The sequence below is a fragment of the Eutrigla gurnardus genome (genome assembly GCF_963514095.1).
Source record: "Eutrigla gurnardus genome assembly, chromosome: 1".
NCBI classification, from domain to species: domain Eukaryota; kingdom Metazoa; phylum Chordata; class Actinopteri; order Perciformes; family Triglidae; genus Eutrigla; species Eutrigla gurnardus.
In genome coordinates this window covers 29,319,161-29,339,019 of record NC_139915.1, presented here as the reverse complement: position 1 = coordinate 29,339,019, position 19,859 = coordinate 29,319,161, and the positions used below count along the sequence as shown (strand labels likewise).

Genomic DNA, 19,859 nt, shown 5'->3' with positions numbered 1-19,859 from the left:
ATAGTATAAATATTGAAGAGAAATGGCAAAAATAAATGTTTCAACTACAACAATACATTGTTATATGTTGTTCTGGGAGTTAAAATATTTTATATAATGAGTTATCTGTCTCTGAGATTAGATTTATTTGATTTAATTTGTGGTACTTACAGGATTGAAAAGCGTCTCTGACATCTGGAAGATCAATAGGGACTATTTTATTTAGAACAAAGTAGTTTAGATGGGAACAGTACACAGGAGGGACCCAGACATCGCCTCTGGAAAAAGAGATGACGCCCTGAATTTTCTCAATGTAATTGCATTAATACCGTGAGTACCACAAATTAAACCTCACTGAGCTCCATTGTATTGAGACAAAGGCATGAATTAGCTGGATAAATAAAACCACAACTACCGGGACGGCTAACAATACCAATAGAATGTGAAAAAGTACTTATTTTGTCATTGTGTAAACTGACCCTTTAATTGAGATTTTAGTGGAGGAGAGGAGTTCAACTTTGAGATGGCAGCTCCTCCTCTCTGGGTAAACATCTCACCCCTGCTCCAAAGAACCAGTTAATGGCTGCTAACAAGCCTGTGACGGAGCTAACTCCTAAACGGCCTGAGGATGTAGAGACGGGTGGGGGAAGGTCATCAGCCTGTGTCTGTTTTAGGTGGTTAACCCATTGTGACTTCCTTTCTAATAAAGTAATCTATAATTGCAACACGAAAAATATCCCATCATCAGAAGGAAATCACTTTTAATTTGCCTTTCCTTCCTCGCAGGCCCGACCCAGCCTGGATATCACGTTTTCAGAGCGAGCACATGGCTGTTGACCCGCTCACATCACTCACCTGTCCAGGTGTGGCTGTGGCTTGGCCTTTGTCTGCTCAGCCAAAGATTCAGACACATCAAGCACTTCAAGAGCACTTAGCTCCCTTGACTCCTACAGCTGCCTCAGGGCCGGCCAAATAGTGCAAAACCATGGGGGACGAGGGTAGTAACTCCTACTGATGTTGTTTTATATCGCTCTGCATCCCTGAGCTTCCAGACTCTTATCTACATGTGCTTTCATTTGAACTCAAACAAATCCTGGCAGCAGCTCTGCCTGGTTTAGATGCCACATTAAGGCGAGTTGGCACCTTTTACAATTTCATCTGATAATAATGATGATGATGACAGCGGAGGTTTTAAATTGCACAGTGTGACAGCCAAAGTATGCAGGGGGGGCCTGTTACAACATGGACCGTGGCTCTGAAGGAGCAAATAATCAGGTTATCAGCGTTCTGTGTCTGCAGACAAAGAGATGCTATACTTGTGGGATCTGATATCATCTGGCACTCGGAGCACTGGGAGGGATAGAGAGCGAGGAACACTACCGCCCTCTTCTGGCAGGCTTGTGTTCCATAACTCACAGCATATGAGGGGGTCACATGGTCAACCGTAGCACCATATTTCAAGCAGCTGGAGAAATCTAACTATAAACACATGAATAATATATGACTGTATGACAGAATCAGGTGCTGTGTGTTGAGTGTCTCTCACAAAAGATTGCATTCGTTGCACGATAGGTGGCTGCAACTAATGATTATTTTTATTGTAAAGAAATCTATTCATTATTTTTCAAATTTTTTTGTCACAAGTTTTTTCCAGCAAACATAACTACATAATAAAACACAGAGAAAAGCAGCAAATCTTCATGCTGGTTAAGTTGAAACCAGCAAACATTTAGATTTTTTCTTGATAATTAACAAAACTGTGATTAAGTAATTTTCTGTAGATCAACATACAGACTTTTCCACTTATTGTTTTTGCCATTCCCAAACCTGTGTTTAGGATTAAAAAGTGTCTGTCAGTATAATCGACTTACCCGCTGGCGACATCATCAGTGCGTGTGGCGTTCTTGCTCAGCACGTCTCCATCGCTCATGTACCCCGTGACGTCCACGCCGATGCCATCCAGGTCCAAGTCCTCCCCGGCTCTGTCCCCGAGGTCCACGCTGCAGAGGGCTCCTCCCCTGCCAGCCAGCTGCCGCCGGAGGTGCCCAGGGTACAGATAGCGCCCCGCCTGGCCTCCGCCAACCACCCGGCCGCCGTAACTGTTCCCCATAGAAGGGGCGTCGCCCGCCTGCAGGCGGGGGCTGGACTGGCCCAGTCGCCATGACGACAGGGAGGGGCGGGTAGAAGTGAGGCTGAGGATGCTCCGGCTTCCTCCCGCGTTGTTGCTGCCACCGCTGCTCCCTCCGCTGCCGCTGATGTCTGTGGTGACGCTGCCGTCGAAGGTGGTTTCCAAGGTGCTGAAGGAGGAATAGAGATGATGTAAAATCTGTGATCCACTAAAGCTTTATTGAATCTGTTCTAATCAAAGCCACTTCATTGTCATAGTCAAAAAAGGCTATGACACTACTAGTTCTGAGCTATATTAATGAACACAAATCTCCACCTATTTTATTCTTGGTTCAAGGTCAATCTGTCCAACAAATTTCATAGACACGAGTTAACAAACTGCATAATCTCCTCAGTAGATGGACAGGTAGGAAGTGAAGATAGGAGACTCTTTGTTATGGTCTAAAAACAAGACAAGAGGACATATGAACTTCACAACAAAGCCTAAACTAAATCCAGACAGCTGGGTCAGCACTGAGACGCGAGGCCGGGGCAGAGGTCAAACCTCCTGTGGGAGGGAACGTGATTAGAGCTGAACCTGAATCAAAGACGGCCAGAAAGACATGACCCGGCGATCAAAGCAAAAGATCCCTCAGAAGAAGGATGAGACGGCAACAAGAAGGGGAAGAGGAAATACCTGTAAACTTAGACGGGCACAGTCTGCTGACCATGAGGCGGTTATCCTGTTTACCACTCAGCCGTAGCAGCCATTGTAAGGCGCTACACTTTGATGATCCCCAAACAGAAGAGGTTTTGTTTTCCACTGCAACACATTTTTTAAGCTCCTCTACGAGCGGTGCTGAACTGACAAGGTGGACCGAAAATCACTTTTCATGTCATTTATTTGATAGATGACCTCTATTTTCTGATTTAATCTTTTTCAGTGTGCCTTTTTGGACAATATGATGATTATTCTTGAAAAATATCCATTATTTTTAACCAAATGGACACAGAATAGCAGCCAGGCATAAGGGGATATATTGCATTTTGAGATTAAAGCCAAACTGCCAAAAATACAGTAAAATGTTGAGATAAAAGTAAAAGTGAGCATGAATTTAATCGTTTTTTTCTTTACCTGTGTGAGACCTGAGTTCCTCGCAAGCTGGACATGGTCTCCTCCAGGTTTTGCCGCAGGTCTGCTATGTTCTTGACGGTGCGCAACCGCCTCGTCTCTGGGTCTTCACCTGAGTGAGACCAAAAGGAAACAAGCTCAGACATATTTAGCAGCACAACAAGCCGAGCAGAGCCGGCCCCTACCATGCAAGTGATCCCCCACCTGAAAGGTCCTCGATGGAGAGCTGGCTGGTCTTGGTGAATGAAACGTCTCCACCTCTTCCTCCTGAGCCGGTCTCAGCTGTTTCCTCACCGTCCGTCTGGGATCTGCGGGGGGAAACAAATTGTTTCGAGGGATCAAAGGGGGGAGATATCATCGATTCGGAATTATTGTGCATTTAGTGGGAACCTAATATTCGGCAAATTGTCACGAAAGAGGGATAAACCTGATTAAGAATTAAATCGGCTGTGTTTCAAGTCTTGTGACCGGAGTCCAAAATGAACGGCCGCTAAGCCCCGAATGCCAGTAAAAGGTAGTCTTTGAAGGATAAATCAATACAGTTCAGCCGCTGCACCCGGCTGGTGCTGTTTGAGACGGTGACGTTTGAATGTTAGATCCAGCCTTTGGTCTTTGCCTGATCCCAGACTTTGTCCTTGTTGAATGCTGTACACTCAGTGTGTGAGTGGGTCAAACCTACTGGCTGCCTCTTACACAGCATGTAAACATGTCTTTAACTTCTGGTTAACTGACCTAATATGGGTTGAGACTTCAGGGTATTTCCTCTGGCAGTGCCACGTGAACATGACCATTGATTTTTACATTTATTGGTTTCATTTTCTGTCAAACATACTGTTTCTGACAGGTGGAGGTGGTATAATCCTACTGGTAATGGTACCTGACGGGTATACAGCTTTTAAAAAAAGAAAACGTTTCTGAGTACTGCTGATGGGGGGGTGTTCTGGAGAGGAGGGTGGTGAGCTCCGGGTCAGGATGTACAGAGGGAGAAAGGGCAGCGCCACAGGAAGTGGCAGGGGGCTAATGAGACGGCTGCTAGAAAGGACTCATGGGGAACCAGAGGGACCTCCTTCCTTATCACACCGGGACCAGGGCAGAGGTCAGGGGCACAAAACGTCCACACATATTTGCACACACATGCAGACAATACTCTCCGCACACACACACACACACACGCACACACACACACATGAACAAACACAGATGTGACATTCCTGGTTAACAGTTCACAGATGGCTGGATTCAGATTTGTGCACTTTCAGATGCTGTCAGTGAATCTAATGTCAGATATGGGATGACTTATCTCATTACCTTTTCTCCTCTTATTTAAAAGATGAAATAGTCAAGAAGAGCTTACCTAGAACTGTTATCAGGTATATGAATGAACAAATAAACATGTGGCAACTTCACATAGTAGTCACAACCTGAATACTTCTGGGAAATGTGCGTTCAGTAGTATTAGTAGACTATTAGTTGGAGGACTGTTAGTTGGAGGAGGAAGTCCAATAGTTTAATGACTGTCTTTTATCAGTGTTTCATGAAGCCTGATCTTGCTTGCTACGTCTTTTCAAAGTTACCCATAATGCAACTCGATCGGCAACAGTTCAGTTAGAGATGTGGGTGTGCTAGGAGCAGGGGAAAGGTGATGCTAAACTTTAGAAATGTGATACTAAAGCAAATATACTACAATTAAACAAAAATATTAAAACATTATTCTATTAAATAGTTTATATTCATGTATATTTTTATCTACAGGTAGCACCATTCTCACAAGAGGCTTCATACAAGCTTTTTAGCAGAAGTACTACATCTGTAATCAGATGCATGAAGTAGAGATATTACCTGATAACCCACTTCATAAAGAGTCTGACCTCCTTTCTCAAGGGAACAGATACATGATGCTTGAAACAATGACAGGGTTTTTATCTTTTATCGTAATAACAGATACCTGCACACCTGCGCTTTATCTTGTTTGGTTCGGCATTGAATTTGCATTGTTATATGTCCTGATAAGGAAATCTGATATTTTGAGTGTTAAATGTGATGTCATGTGATGGAGAGATATGGAGATTCTGATATAAACATGGATGCTCTGCCAGTGGTTTCCAGCTCCAGTCCTCACCTGTACATGAACGGTGCGACGGTGGCCGTGTTGGGGTGGCTGTGGTGCTGTTGAGTCTGAGGTAGCTGCACGCTGATGGTGTTGCTGGCTGTGCTCTGTGTAGAGCCTCCTCCTGCCACAGGGGAGGCGCTGGTCTTTCCCTCTGTGGAGGCCAGGCTGGAGGTAGAGCTGGAGTGTCTGCTGTCCCTGTCTCTGTCCAGGGGGCCGCGGTGCATGGCCAGACCCCCTCCTAACCGCATGCTCCGCGGCCTCTCCCCCGCCTCCTTCACTGAGGAAGCTTTCCCCCCGACTCCCGGGGCTTTGCCTCCTGGCTTTGGTATTCCGCTGTGTGCAGGGGTGGAACTCTCCTTTTTGGCCGCTTTACCCCCCTTGGGAATGAAGCTGGTAATTTTAGAGGTCTTTTTGTTTGAGCTGTCCGTGTCTACGGCAACAGGCGTCACTTCCTCCTTCAGCTCGTCCCCCCTGAGCTCGGTCCTGTCGGGGACTGAGATTCGTCTTCCCACCTCCTTCCCTTTGTCTTTCCCTTTCTCCTTGTCCTTCTCTGTGCTTTTGACAGAGCCCTTCTTAGCAGTCAAAGCTCTGCTGAAAGTGCGCTGGGCAATGCCCCTCAGGGCGATTTTGGGGCTGCTGGCGGTCGTAGAGACGGTGGTACCTGCCGATGGAGCTGCTCCGTAGGCCGTCCCATTGCTGGTCCCGTTCATCCCCGGCCGGAGGTTGCCATCGTCTTCCTCCATGGGCTCCGTGTTGGAGCCAGTCTCGGCTCTTTCCAACGCTCCGAGCTGCCTTCCTGGGGCGCCATTGTCCGTCGGGGCCCCTACTCCGTTGGAGGAGGTGGAAGATTTGGAGCCTCCTTTACTGTTGAAGAGCTTCAGCTTCTCCAGCATGGACTTCTGAGCGACAGCCTTGGGAGGAGCTTCGGCCTTACAGGGCGCGTCTCTCTCCTGCTTGATGGACTGCATGGCGGACGAGGAGCTGCTGGTGGAGGAGGGAGAAGGGCTGATGTGCTTGGAGCTCATAGACTTGCTCCTCCAGGGCTTGCTGTTGTTGTTGGGCTGGGGGATGGCCGTGGACGAGGAGGATGAGGATGACGAAGATGGGGGAGGAATCTGGGCGGAGGTAGCAGCGGGGATGCTGGTGGAGGAGCTGACTGTCACAGGTGACGGAGCATGCTCAGTCATCACCGAAGGCTGTGAGGTCATGCCCTCTGAGGAATCTGCAATAGAGACATTGAATTAAACAATGAGATAGGGAGGTACAGTTGAGGAGCATCAGTCGAGTCAGAGTGGATCTGGGGGAGAGAAGAGAAACCAGATGCTGGGTCTTTTTGACCCCACACAAAGTGGCCTTATAAGGGCCTGGAGGTGGCCTGAAGTCACACAGCCAAACTTGCCATTACTTTCCTCCGGGCTAGCCACCAAAACTGTTAAAAACCCCTTAGCACTAACAATGAGAGAAGCCCATCACAAACTGTTTATAAAAACAATGAGGATCTGGCTCAAGTGCTTTAAAGTCTTGCCAAGCAGGCCAAGGTAGTGCTGCTGCACTTATAAGGCTTGGACTTATATGGACTCCTTTTGGTCAGCGTCCCTCTGCTTTACAAAGGAACACTGTCTGGTTACATCTGGTTAAATGGGCTCAGTACTTATAAATTACATTCATAAAAAATACACTTTATGGACATGAAGAGAACCCTTTTCTTTTTTTCAGTGTTAACATACGCCTTGTGAACCACTGTTACATTATTTTCACCCCCAAAACACACACTTACCAAGAGCCGAGGGAGCAAGATGGTGAAAATCCTGCCGTAAGTCACGAGTCTCACTGGTCTTACAACTACCTGAGTGTCCTGAGAGCTGCTGAGGTTGTCAGTGCGAATGCAGAGGGGTTCTACCAACGGCAGCTCAGACCAGTAACATTTGAATATTCAAACACCAACGGCCACCGAGGGAAAGGGCCTGAGCAGGGAGCACTGAAGAATTAATCATAACAGTTCCTCCACAACCTATCCCATCCCACACACACACACACACACACACACACACACACACACACACACTCAGACTTATATTTACTCACTGCTGCCGCTGTGTTGTGCTTTCTCATACAACTGAGGTCACCTCAGACATGTAGGAGTTTAAGTCTTAAATATACCGCAAAAAAAAATTAAAGACTGCCCACACTGCTCCGTACAGAAACTCCATAAACTCAATAAAAATAGACAAAGCATGTCCAGCATCAGAATGCAACCATCTTTATCCTTAAAGGGATAGTTCGGAATTTTGGACATAAGACCTATTTTACAACTCAGCCGGTGTGTTGGAGACGTCTGGAGACGCTTTCAAGAAATTTCATTCAGTTCTTCTAGTTGCCGAGTTCGCTTGTGCTATGGCTAGCGCAAGTCAATCGTTCTAGTTAGCATGGCATTAAAAACACTCATACCGACTCCACAGTGCACCCGAGGCAAATCAATTGTAACGGCAGACTATTGATGTACATATCTGTGTTGATAGAATGTTTGAAATAAAACCAACCTTGCATTTTTAAGGATTTATGTCTCAGCAGCAGCAGCGTGTCATACTTCCTAGGAGGCTATGGCAGCGGCGGAGTGATATCACCTAGCACTTATAAGTTACCGGTTCTATAATAGTTTTATATAATATATAATAGTCTTTATTAACAGGCTATGTGCCACAGTCATTTAAAGTACCTGTAATTAAACCTCTTCTTAAGAAGCCTACTCTAGATCCAGGGGTTTTATCAAACTACAGACCAATATCAATACCAAATCTTCCTTTTCTCTCTAAGATCCTTGAGAAAGTAGTCGCCAATCAGCTGTGTGACTTTCTCAACAATAACAGTCTACTTGAGGACTCCCAGTCAGGATTTAGAGTACATCATAGTACAGAGACAGCTCTGGTGAAAATTACAAATTACCTTCTTATTGCTTCTGACAAAGGACTGGTTTATGTACTTGCTCTGCTAGATCTTAGTGCTGCATTTGACACCATTAACCATGAGATTCTAATATGTAGACTGGAAAAATTAATTGGCATCAAAGGAACCGCATTAAGCTGTTATAAGTCCTATTTATCCAATCGATCTCAGTTTGTGCATGTCAATGAAAAATCCTCCAGGCACACTGAAGTTAAATACGGTGTTCCTCAAGGTTCTGTGCTCAGACCAATTCTTTTCAACTTATATATGCTTCCTTTAGGCAACATTATTAGAGGACACTCTATAAACTTCCATTGTTATGCTGATGATACTCAGTTATATCTATCGATCAAGCCTGAAGAAACCAATCAGCTAGTTAAACTCCAAGCATGTGTTGATGGCATAAAATCCTGGATGACCTGCAATTTCCTGATGTTAAACTCTGATAAAACAGAAGTTATTGTACTTGGGCCTAAACTCCTCCGAAGCTCGCTGTCTAAAGATATAGCGACTATTGATGGGATTGCCATCGCCTCAAATGCTACTGTAAGAAACCTTGTAGTTATCTTTGATCAGGACCTGTCCTTTGACTCGCATATTAAACAAACTACAAGGACAGCCTACTTTCACCTGCATAACATTACTAAAATTAGGCCAATGCTGTCTCAAAAAGATGCACAAAAACTCGTCCATGCATTTGTGACCTCAAGGCTGGACTATTGTAATTCTTTATTATCAGGCTGCTCTAATAAATCTCTTAAATCTCTCCCCTCCTAGAGCACTACACTCTCAGAATAAAGGGTTACTTGTAGTTCCTAAAGTCTCCAAAATTAGAACAGGGGCCAGAGCTTTCAGCCATCAAGCTCCTCTTCTGTGGAACCGTCTTCCGGTTCTGGTTCGTGAGGCAGACACTGTTCCCACATTTAAAAGTAGGCTTAAAACCTCTCTCTTTGACACCGCTTATAGCTAGGGCTGGCTCAGGTTTGCCCTGAGCCAGCTCTTGGTTAAGCTGCTATAGGCCTAGACTGCTGGGGGATTATAGTGACACACTGAGCCTCTCTCTCTCTCTCTCTCTCTCTCTCTCTCTTCCCCCGGAGTCCCTGTGCTCTCTCTCGCCTAGCAGGTCTCCCTGGACCGTGGTGGAATCTGATCTGGATTGCACCGATGTTGTGGTCTTACCGCCAGTATTTTTAATTCAAGTAATTGACTAAAATCAATATCTCTACTGTCACTAACTTGACTTGAAATACCGGTGGCTGTCATGATAAGTTTGAAATATGCTGTGAATTCGTTAACGATCGGAGCTGGCGTGATGGCGTTGGCAGCTGCGCAAATGTCCAGTGAAATCTCGATTGTAATTGGTCCTTGTTTGATACGTAACGGAGAGGATTTCTGACATAAAATATTTACATCTAAAGGCACAGAAGAGTTGTGATTTTTTATGTTTTTTTTGCTTGCCGTCCACAAGGAATGGACATTAAAAGCACTGCATCTTTTACCATCTACCATCTTTTCGTTTTTGATTTTGCATAACTGCTACATTTCTCACGTCTATTGAATAAATACATAAATTACATATAGAAAGCTCAAATATAAGTGGTAAAAATACAATTAGAAGTTTATTAAATGAAATAAAAATGTTATGTTTGATTTGGCAGGGTAGGCAGTGCCTAGCTTGCCTACCTTGACTGCACGTCACTGGTCAGAAAGGTAATTAGATCCATTAAGGTAACACCCAGCGCGATAACCTATATCGACGAATCGATTATCAGTCCCACCGATTCAACTAAATCCATCTGCTAAAATAAATAAATATAATAAATTGTTTTGGCTTCACCAATAATCGATATAAATGCATTTAATCGTATTAATCGTGATTCTTAATTATGATTAATGTTTTAATACGTTTAAGACACTCTCTCCCCTGCTAGCATGTAGTCTATTGAAAAATTTAAAAAAAATAACTGAGCATTACATTTTTTTATTCAGCATAAAATATTATGCAGGACTACTTTTTTTATAGAATAAATATTTTAAATAAGTAATTCTCTTTATTTTTTCACCTTTCAGAAGAATACAGATAGTCTCACTCGCATTATTGCATGTTTATTTCATGGATATAGAATTTTGGTTACAAGTTACTGAATCGAGGCTTCACGGTGGTGTAGTGGGTAGCACTGTCGCCTCACAGCGAGGTTCGATTCCCGGGTCGGCCTGGGCTCCTTCTGTGTGGAGTTTGCATGTTCTCCCCGTGTAAGCGTGGGTTCTCTCCGGGTTCTCCGGCTTCCTCCCACAGTCCAAAGACATGCAGGATGGGGATAGGTTCATTGATGACTCTAAATTGCCCGTAGTGAGAGTGAATGGTTCTCTACATGTCGGCCCTGCGATCGACTGGCGACCTGTCCAGGGTGTACCCTGCCTTTGCCCAATGACAGCTGGGATCGAATCGTGGTTTACAGAATCTAATCAAATCGTTATAAAAAAAGAAAATTGTCCTTGAATAAAAACGCCTACAACTTACTTAACAGGTTCTGATTAAATAAAGACATGTAAGAATAAAGAAAATAATGGTTAAAAAACAACTTAAGTTCTGTAATGCTCAAGAGGTTCACATATCGTCTAGCAGCAATTTCTGTTCAAGTATATTAAAAAGCTTGAAAACAGGTAAGCAGTTGATCCATTGCATTGTTAAATGGATGTCTACCCTCCACACCCTTTTGTGTGTAAATATAGGTTCCAAAGAAAACACTCCAAAGTGAAATAGTTCCAATATAATGTGGTGGCTGGTGGTCCCTCTAAAGGGTTTTCTTTTAAGAAAAGCTTTGGATTCCATCTAGTGGACAAACAGCAATGCCCTTGATCTGGTCTATTCCATCCATCCATAAATTAACATTATGGTTGATAAAATCTCTATGATCTATCTCTATATCACCCGTGTGCAAAATCAGTAGTTCACAAGGTCAGAATTCCAGAAGTGCATAGCAACGGTAACCAGGGACTAAGGAGGGGGGAAGTGGAGTGTGTGTGTGTGTGTGTGTGTGGGGGGGGGGGGGGGGGGGGGTTGCCTAGTTACCCTTAGAATGTTTATGGATCAAAGCCATCAAAGCCATCAAAGCCAAGTGATCAGTGATGTCACAAAGAAAATCTATAAATAAAATGGGCTTCAACAGAGAGACACAACAAAACAAAATTGTATGAGTCTTAAAAAATACTCAAAGCTCCAGATGAAGCCCCCGAGCTTTGGAGCCAACTGGGAAGGCATTGGCCAGGCATATGGTCATGCCCAACACAACACCACCTCAGGTGAACAGGACAGACAGGGAGTGCATCACAGACTTGAGGCAATGAGGTATCAACAGAGTAGCGAGGTCAGACCATTCAACAGTGCCATCCAGAATGTACTTGTGGATCAGGAGAATTCCAGACAGGTGAAACAGAAGCAGATGAAAGCCTGTCAGAGAAAGCTGGATAAACAAGCTGTGGCCCAATTTCACGTTCAACAAACGAAGGAGAAGGAACAGCAGAAAGAGGAAGATAAACAAGCACTGAAGAAAGAGGAAGTCATACTCCGGGGCCTCTGCAAAAATTGGCCAGTCATAACAGACCAGAAACGGTATGCGGAGGACGAGGGAACAACTCTGATTTTGGAGGACAAATGGGAGAAGATGAATAAAGACCGCAAAGCACAAGTGCTGAGAAATCGCCAGATCCGAACTGAGGCCGTGGCCAAAAAATTGCCGGTCATGAAAGACCAGAAACGATATGCGGAGGACGAGGGAACAACTCTGATTTTCGAGAACAAATGGGAGAAGATGAATAAAGACGGCAAAGCACAAGTGCTGAGAAATCGCCAGATCCGAACTGAGGCCGTGGCCAAAAAATTGCCGGTCACGAAAGACCAGAAACGATACGCGGAGGACGAGGGAACAACTCTGATTTTCGAGAACAAATGGGAGAAGATGATTAAAGACGGCAAAGCACAAGTGCTGAGAAATCGCCAGATCCGAACTGAGGCCGTGGCCAAAAAATTGCCGGTCATGAAAGACCAGAAACGATACGCGGAGGACGAGGGAACAACTCTGATTTTCGAGAACGAACGGGAGAAGATGATTAAAGACGGCAGAGCGCAAGTGCTGAGAAATCGCCAGATCCGAACTGAGGCCGTGGCCGAGAAATTGACGGTCATGAAAGACCAGAAACGATACGCGAAGGACGAGGGAACAACTCTGATTTTGGAGAACGAATGGGAGAAGATGATTAAAGACGGCAGAGCACAAGTGCTGAGAAATCGCCAGATCCGAACTGAGGCCGTGGCCGAGAAATTGACAGTCATGAAAGACCAGAAACGATACGCGGAGGACGAGGGAACAACTCTGATTTTCGAGAACGAACGGGAGAAGATGATTAAAGACGGCAGAGCGCAAGTGCTGAGAAATCGCCAGATCCGAACTGAGGCCGTGGCCGAGAAATTGACGGTCATGAAAGACCAGAAACGATACGCGAAGGACGAGGGAACAACTCTGATTTTGGAGAACGAATGGGAGAAGATGATTAAAGACGGCAGAGCACAAGTGCTGAGAAATCGCCAGATCCGAACTGAGGCCGTGGCCGAGAAATTGACAGTCATGAAAGACCAGAAACGATACGCGGAGGACGAGGGAACAACTCTGATTTTCGAGAACGAACGGGAGAAGATGATTAAAGACGGCAGAGCGCAAGTGCTGAGAAATCGCCAGATCCGAACTGAGGCCGTGGCCGAGAAATTGACGGTCATGAAAGACCAGAAACGATACGCGAAGGACGAGGGAACAACTCTGATTTTGGAGAACGAATGGGAGAAGATGATTAAAGACGGCAGAGCACAAGTGCTGAGAAATCGCCAGATCCGAACTGAGGCCGTGGCCGAGAAATTGACAGTCATGAAAGACCAGAAACGATACGCGGAGGACGAGGGAACAACTCTGATTTTCGAGAACGAACGGGAGAAGATGATTAAAGACGGCAGAGCGCAAGTGCTGAGAAATCGCCAGATCCGAACTGAGGCCGTGGCCGAGAAATTGACGGTCATGAAAGACCAGAAACGATACGCGAAGGACGAGGGAACAACTCTGATTTTGGAGAACGAATGGGAGAAGATGATTAAAGACGGCAGAGCACAAGTGCTGAGAAATCGCCAGATCCGAACTGAGGCCGTGGCCAAAAAATTGCTGGTCATGAAAGACCAGAAACGATACGCGGAGGACGAGGGAACAACTCTGATTTTCGAGAACGAACGGGAGAAGATGATTAAAGATGGCAGAGCGCAAGTGCTGAGAAATCGCCAGATCCGAACTGAGGCCGTGGCCGAGAAATTGACAGTCATGAAAGACCAGAAACGATACGCGGAGGACGAGGGAACAACTCTGATTTTCGAGAACGAACGGGAGAAGATGATTAAAGACGGCAGAGCGCAAGTGCTGAGAAATCGCCAGATCCGAACTGAGGCCGTGGCCGAGAAATTGACGGTCATGAAAGACCAGAAACGATACGCGAAGGACGAGGGAACAACTCTGATTTTGGAGAACGAATGGGAGAAGATGATTAAAGACGGCAGAGCACAAGTGCTGAGAAATCGCCAGATCCGAACTGAGGCCGTGGCCAAAAAATTGCTGGTCATGAAAGACCAGAAACGATACGCGGAGGACGAGGGAACAACTCTGATTTTGGAGAACGAATGGGAGAAGATGATTAAAGACGGCAGAGCACAAGTGCTGAGAAATCGCCAGATCCGAACTGAGGCCGTGGCCGAGAAATTGCTGGTCATGAAAGACCAGAAACGATATTCAGGACACCTTAAATGAGATCCATGCTCTCTGTATGAATGGGGTTTCTCCGTGTGCTCTGGTTTCCCCAGTTTAGTTTGGTTAATTGGCAACAAATGATCTAACTACACACAAAAAACATTCCCTCTTTTTCTCTCTGTCTTTAAATGTTGTCTTGTTCTTCTATTTCCTTCTTTCAGGAGACCATGAATCATTAGCAGCCAGGTTCTGGTTCAGGTCAGAACAAACAGTATGGGTTTCATGGTCTCCCCATGTTTGGGTTTTCTCCGTGTGCTACGGTTTCCCCAGTTTAGTTGGGTTAATTGGCAACAAATTATCTAACTATACACACAAAAAAACATTCCCTCTTTTTCTCTCTGTCTTCTTTAAATGCTGTCTTGTTCTTCTATTTCCTTCTTTCAGGAGACCATGAATGATTAGCAGCCAGGTTCTGGTTCAGGTCAGAACAAACAGTGTGGGTTTCATGTTCTCCTCATGTTTGGGTTTTCTCCGTGTGCTACGGTTTCCCCAGTTTAGTTGGGTTAATTGGCAACAAATGATCTAACTACACACAAAAAAACATTCCCTCCTTTTCTCTCTGTCTTCTTTAAATGCTGTCTTGTTTTTCTATTTCCTTCTTTCAGGAGACCATGAATGATTAGCAGCCAGGTTCTGGTTCAGGTCAGAACAAACAGTATGGGTTTCATGTTCTCCCCATGTTTGGGTTTTCTCCGTGTGCTACGGTTTCCCCAGTTTAGTTGGGTTAATTGGCAACAAATGATCTAACTACACACAAAAAAACATTCCCTCTTTTTCTCTCTGTCTTCTTTAAATGCTGTCTTGTTCTTCTATTTCCTTCTTTCAGGAGACCATGAATGATTAGCAGCCAGGTTCTGGTTCAGGTCAGAACAAACAGTGTGGGTTTCATGTTCTCCTCATGTTTGGGTTTTCTCCGTGTGCTACGGTTTCCCCAGTTTAGTCGGGTTAATTGGCAACAAATTATCTAACTACACAAAAAAAACTACAACTTTCCTATGTTCTATACACTTCACTCTTCTACATTGCCTCCTTTTCTCTCTGTCTTCTTTAAATGCTGTCTTGTTTTTCTATTTCCTTCTTTCAGGAGACCATGAATGATTAGCAGCCAGGTTCTGGTTCAGGTCAGAACAAACAGTGTGGGTTTCATGGTCTCCCTATGTTTGGGTTTACCCCAGGTGCTCCCGTTTCCCCACAGTTTAGTTAGGTTAATTGGCAACAAATTATCCAACTACACAAAAAACTACTACTTTACTATTTCCTATACACTTCACTCTACTACATTCCCGGATGTATACTGCATTGGCAAGAATTTCTGAGTATACAGCAGACCTTGCTAGATAAACTCAACTTCCGCATCGGCCAACGGCCTGTATACCGTAGGTCCGGTAGCGGTACCCTAGCGCTGCTTTCTGTAAGCGGGTGCGAAAGAGAGAAAAGAGATGGAAGGAGACAGCCACAACAGTTTGGAAATGAGTGAAGAGGAGGAGAATAAGAGTGGTGAAGGGGGGAGTAAATGTTAGCAAGTAGGGAGAGGAGGAAAGGAAAGAAGGGCAAGCGAAAGAAAGAGAAAAAAGAAAGATAAAGAAAGTCTAGAACAGGGGTCTCAAACTCGCGGCCAATTGCGGCCCCTGGAAGGATATTTTGTGGCCCCCTACCTGAAATCAAAGCTTGGTTAGTGCGACTTGCACATTTTTTTCTTCACTTTATCTGCGTGAGTTGTTGCTTTCTGCGCGTATTTTTTAACACGTGTGAGCTACCATAGCTCAGGCTCGTGACAACAACACAAATTAGCAAAGTTGGTGACTTGTAACATAATTTTCTGGACTATTGAGTAGACCTGAATATAAGCCGCACCCACTAACATTGGTCCATCTTTTTTGTGGAATATTTGATGTGGCCCAGCCTCACCCAGACTCTACCTTTAGCGGTCAACAGGTTAGTTGAGTTTGAGACCAGTGTTACTAACTCTTCATTTCAAAATAGAACACATCTTTCTCTGTACACACTTACTTTACCAAAACACTGGAAATCTGACTCAAAATGAAATTATTCTGTCAAAGAATAACACTTGTTTTCACAACAAAAAGCAGCCTAGTCAAAAATACTTTTATGGTGGATTTCACTTATTAGCTAGTTACTGAAATATATCACATAAAGGTTTTAACCACACGTTCACAGAAAAACTAAAGTGCTTCCTGTCAGCAGCTGACATCAGAATGTCCTCTGCAGGGAATAGAAGGACTGAGAAGCTATTCTGTGAACGTGTGGTTTAAATCTTTAACCTGAAGGCTTCAGTGTTGCGTTTGGAAATTAATGCTGTTTTATTTGTGTTTTAAGAAGATGATCCTGCAACTGTACATGGATTTGATCAGCATTTTGTAGGCAAGATGACATATTTTACAGTTTTTTTGAGTCGCTAACAAGCGTTTGTCCAACCAGTTGTCACATTTTCAAAACTCTAAACACAATTAGCACAGCATGGGTCTGCTGTGGCCATACCATTCACACATTTCATGTCGTTTTCACACAATATGCAGTCAGTGAACACACTTCCACAATGCTTACATTTTCTTAACAGACAATGTAAGCATTGTGGCCCTGCGGCCGTCTTTTAAATCATGTCGTCACTTTCTCTTGTCCCTTTAACTCTTATGATGTCCTTCAGCAATAAAAGGTCGAACACATAACTTAAAAATAATGAATTTGTTGCTTGGGTGTATTCTTATAACGTGGTTTATGACAGTATTAGCCTCATTCTTTATGCTGCAATCCCGGTGGTGTAAAACGGACTTCGGCAAATCAAATAAATATAAAAACATAATTCAAAGTGGTAAGTAGGCTGTACGCTGACACAGAAAAGTCTTTCCCTCCGATGAGAATCTGTATCTCTCATAAAAAAACATCATCAGGGACAGAAAAAGGGTTTTGCCGGTCTCTGTACACTCTATAGCTCTCCTACGAGACCCTCTCACGATCCACCGAGCTTCTTCTTTTTTTTATATATATATCCGCGCACCAAGACAGCTGATTGGTCAGTCGGCGGTGTGTTTCTCCACGTTGATCTCTTATCAGGAACATAACCTGCTCCGGAGCAGGTTAGCTCCACAGCGTAAGTTACCATGGCGATCTACCCCGGTAAGAAGTGAACCAGAGTCGTAGGACTGAAAACCCAGAGTTAACGCTTAAAAGGAACCCCGGCTATGAAGACTTGTAGGCCCTAATACGCCACAATTGTTCTCTTGTACTAAAATATGTTGTTAGAAGCACACAAAATGTTGCCATTGCTTCAAAAATATATAATATTTAGTACATATTTTGACCTACGTAGGACGCCATGTTTTCCGCGCGCAATGCACTCTGGGGGCGATGACGTTGAATGGTTGCACTCGGTAGAATAGCTATTGACGCTAGTGTTTGTTTACATGCGTTTGTTAAGTAATTTCAAGTAAAATGCCACATTGTACTGCTTTTGGATGCGATTTCCAGTCAAAAGGCAACAAGGGGAGTGATGTGAGATTACACCGCTTTCCTACTGACAAGAAGAGGAGAAAGGAGTGGGACGATGCCTGTGGACAGACACAACTTCCCAAAGATCCGCGGCTGTGTTCTCGACATTTTTCTCCTGATGCATTTGAGGCTTTTAGTCGACCACAACTGCTGAAAGAGCTCACCGGAGCGGCTGGGTATAAACGAAGACTAAAATCAAATGCTTTTCCGACAATTTTCCCACATAAGGAGCCTAAACGCCCTCGGGGAGCGAGTGAAATGCGCGTTAAACATCGATAAGTACCGCTCCGTCGTAAAGCGGTACAAAGCGATAAACAAAAACTATCTTCTACAGAGACTGGCAAAGTAAACACATGGCGTGTTATGGATGACTACCGGAGTTAGCGTGCTCCTGGGACTAAACGAAGTGGCTAAGTTTGTTCATTGGACTCTTACCTTTCTCTGGATATCGGGATTATCATGCTACATGTTCTCATGACGCAGACGCATTGAAAATAATTATCACTGATACTAACATTTATCGTTTAAGAACTACATGTCTTCATAGCCGGGGTTCCTTTTAAGATATAATTTTTATTAATCATTGAGTCATTAAAGTCACAGTAAAATGGAAGTAAGAACATCTGTAGCTTCTGTACTGTAACGTATTTCACAGTGAAACTGAATATTTGAGCGCCGTACTGTCGCATGACATATTGAAATCGAATCCTTCGCATTTGATTGGACCTGTCTGAGAATGTTGAATGTATACACTTTTGGCAAAAAGTTGCAGATTGATTGATGGATAGATGTCATGATATTATTGGTTGAAATTAGTTGGTAAAGTAAATGTTTATTTGGATTGGAAAAAAGAAAATTATCTCACTCCATTGGGTAGTTTTTCTAAAAAAAAAAAAGAGAGAGATTTGATGTTCAACCATATATGGAAATGAGAATTAGTGCAGATGGTGCACACAGGTTATGATAATATAACTCTCCCAGTGCTCATTTGGTTATGAGTGAAGTTCCCTTTAATTCACACAGGCGACATTAATTCCAGCTTCGTGTTATTCATGTGGTCTCATTAAGTCAGCATTTAACGCAGAACATTAAACACTCAGACCGCTTGTTTACCCTTTCCTCATCTGGCTCTCCACTTTATTTCATTTTTACTGCACCTTTCATGTCCTAATTGGAAGTAGGCGCTCGCTCGCCGCCTCTCCTTTCTGCCTCTGTTTAGCATTTAGCGAGAGCAGCCTGAAACAATGCAGCCATTAGGAAGTGATTAGAGCCCAATTAGCCGTGCTAGCAGTTAGCAATCGGAAAAATGGGTCAGGTTGCTAATAGCCGGCGTCCTATTGGAGGCGACTGAATGAGATGGGTGGAGGGGGGCTGCTGGGATTATGGAGCAGGCAGCAGAGAGAATAAGGGGTCTGCAGGTTTGGGATGACTGAAGCTTTGATGTGGGCCAGCAGGACGGTCTGTGCTGTCCCTGAATGGGGTCAGCTTGGAGTTTTTGGATCAGAAAAGGAACAGAAGAAGAAAGACAGGACATGGAGAGGCCCTGGACACTATAGGGACAGCTCATCGTCGTCATGACTGCACCCGGTGACCGGGTCTGACACGCTCCAGTTGGGTTGCTAAGGGTGAAGGCAAGTGGTCAATCTTCAACGTGTTGGGTCAGAAGTGACACTAGACTGATGGACTTGGACACTGTTGCATCATAAACAAGGTTTCCCAAGGTTCAACCCATCCGTCTGTCACAAATAAAATAAATCAGTTTAACAAATGAAGCAGCCAAATGAAGTGGCCACAAGTGGGCGTGTCTTGTTTAAAAAAATATTTTTTTAAGATAAAACGAACACAGCCTTTCCTCAATTAAATGGATGAAGACCTGGTCGAATAATCTCTTGGAAATATTCTGATCACAAAATGTCACTGGCTTTTTTCAGGGCAACATTTTGAAAAAACAGCTTTTAATTATCAGCACAAAGTGCACTTGAGGAAGCACTTTTCCCACATAAATAAACACAGAACAGGCTTTACATGCCCAAAGAATGGGTCACTGACCTCATGACCCTCCCTCGGCAGCCTTGGGCCAAACTCCTGGAATTAATTTGCAAATTGCCCCTCTTTCACTGTGCTGGTCGAGCTGTCTGCTTGAGGTAACATGTTGAAAGAATTCCAGTGCTTACGACTCAACTGCTTAATTATAGGAGTCATTAGAGAATAAAATCGAGAGCAGAAAATGACAGTAGTGGAG

The 19,859-nt window shown here is 44.3% G+C and overlaps 1 protein-coding gene across 9 annotated transcripts in view; it reads right to left on the bottom strand.

Moving 5' to 3' along the window:
* The window catches only part of nav2a (neuron navigator 2a), a 204,699-nt gene that overhangs the window by 47,002 nt on the left and 137,838 nt on the right, over positions 1–19,859 (bottom strand). For all 9 annotated transcript variants that reach the window (XM_084001805.1, XM_084001809.1, XM_084001807.1 and 6 more), the window contains 4 exons: positions 5,337–6,549; positions 3,422–3,525; positions 3,221–3,329; positions 1,851–2,276 (listed from right to left, as the gene is read on the bottom strand). In XM_084001805.1, coding sequence (XP_083857931.1) covers positions 1,851–2,276; positions 3,221–3,329; positions 3,422–3,525; positions 5,337–6,549 — 1,852 coding nt within the window. The remainder of the gene's footprint in view (positions 1–1,850; positions 2,277–3,220; positions 3,330–3,421; positions 3,526–5,336; positions 6,550–19,859) is intronic.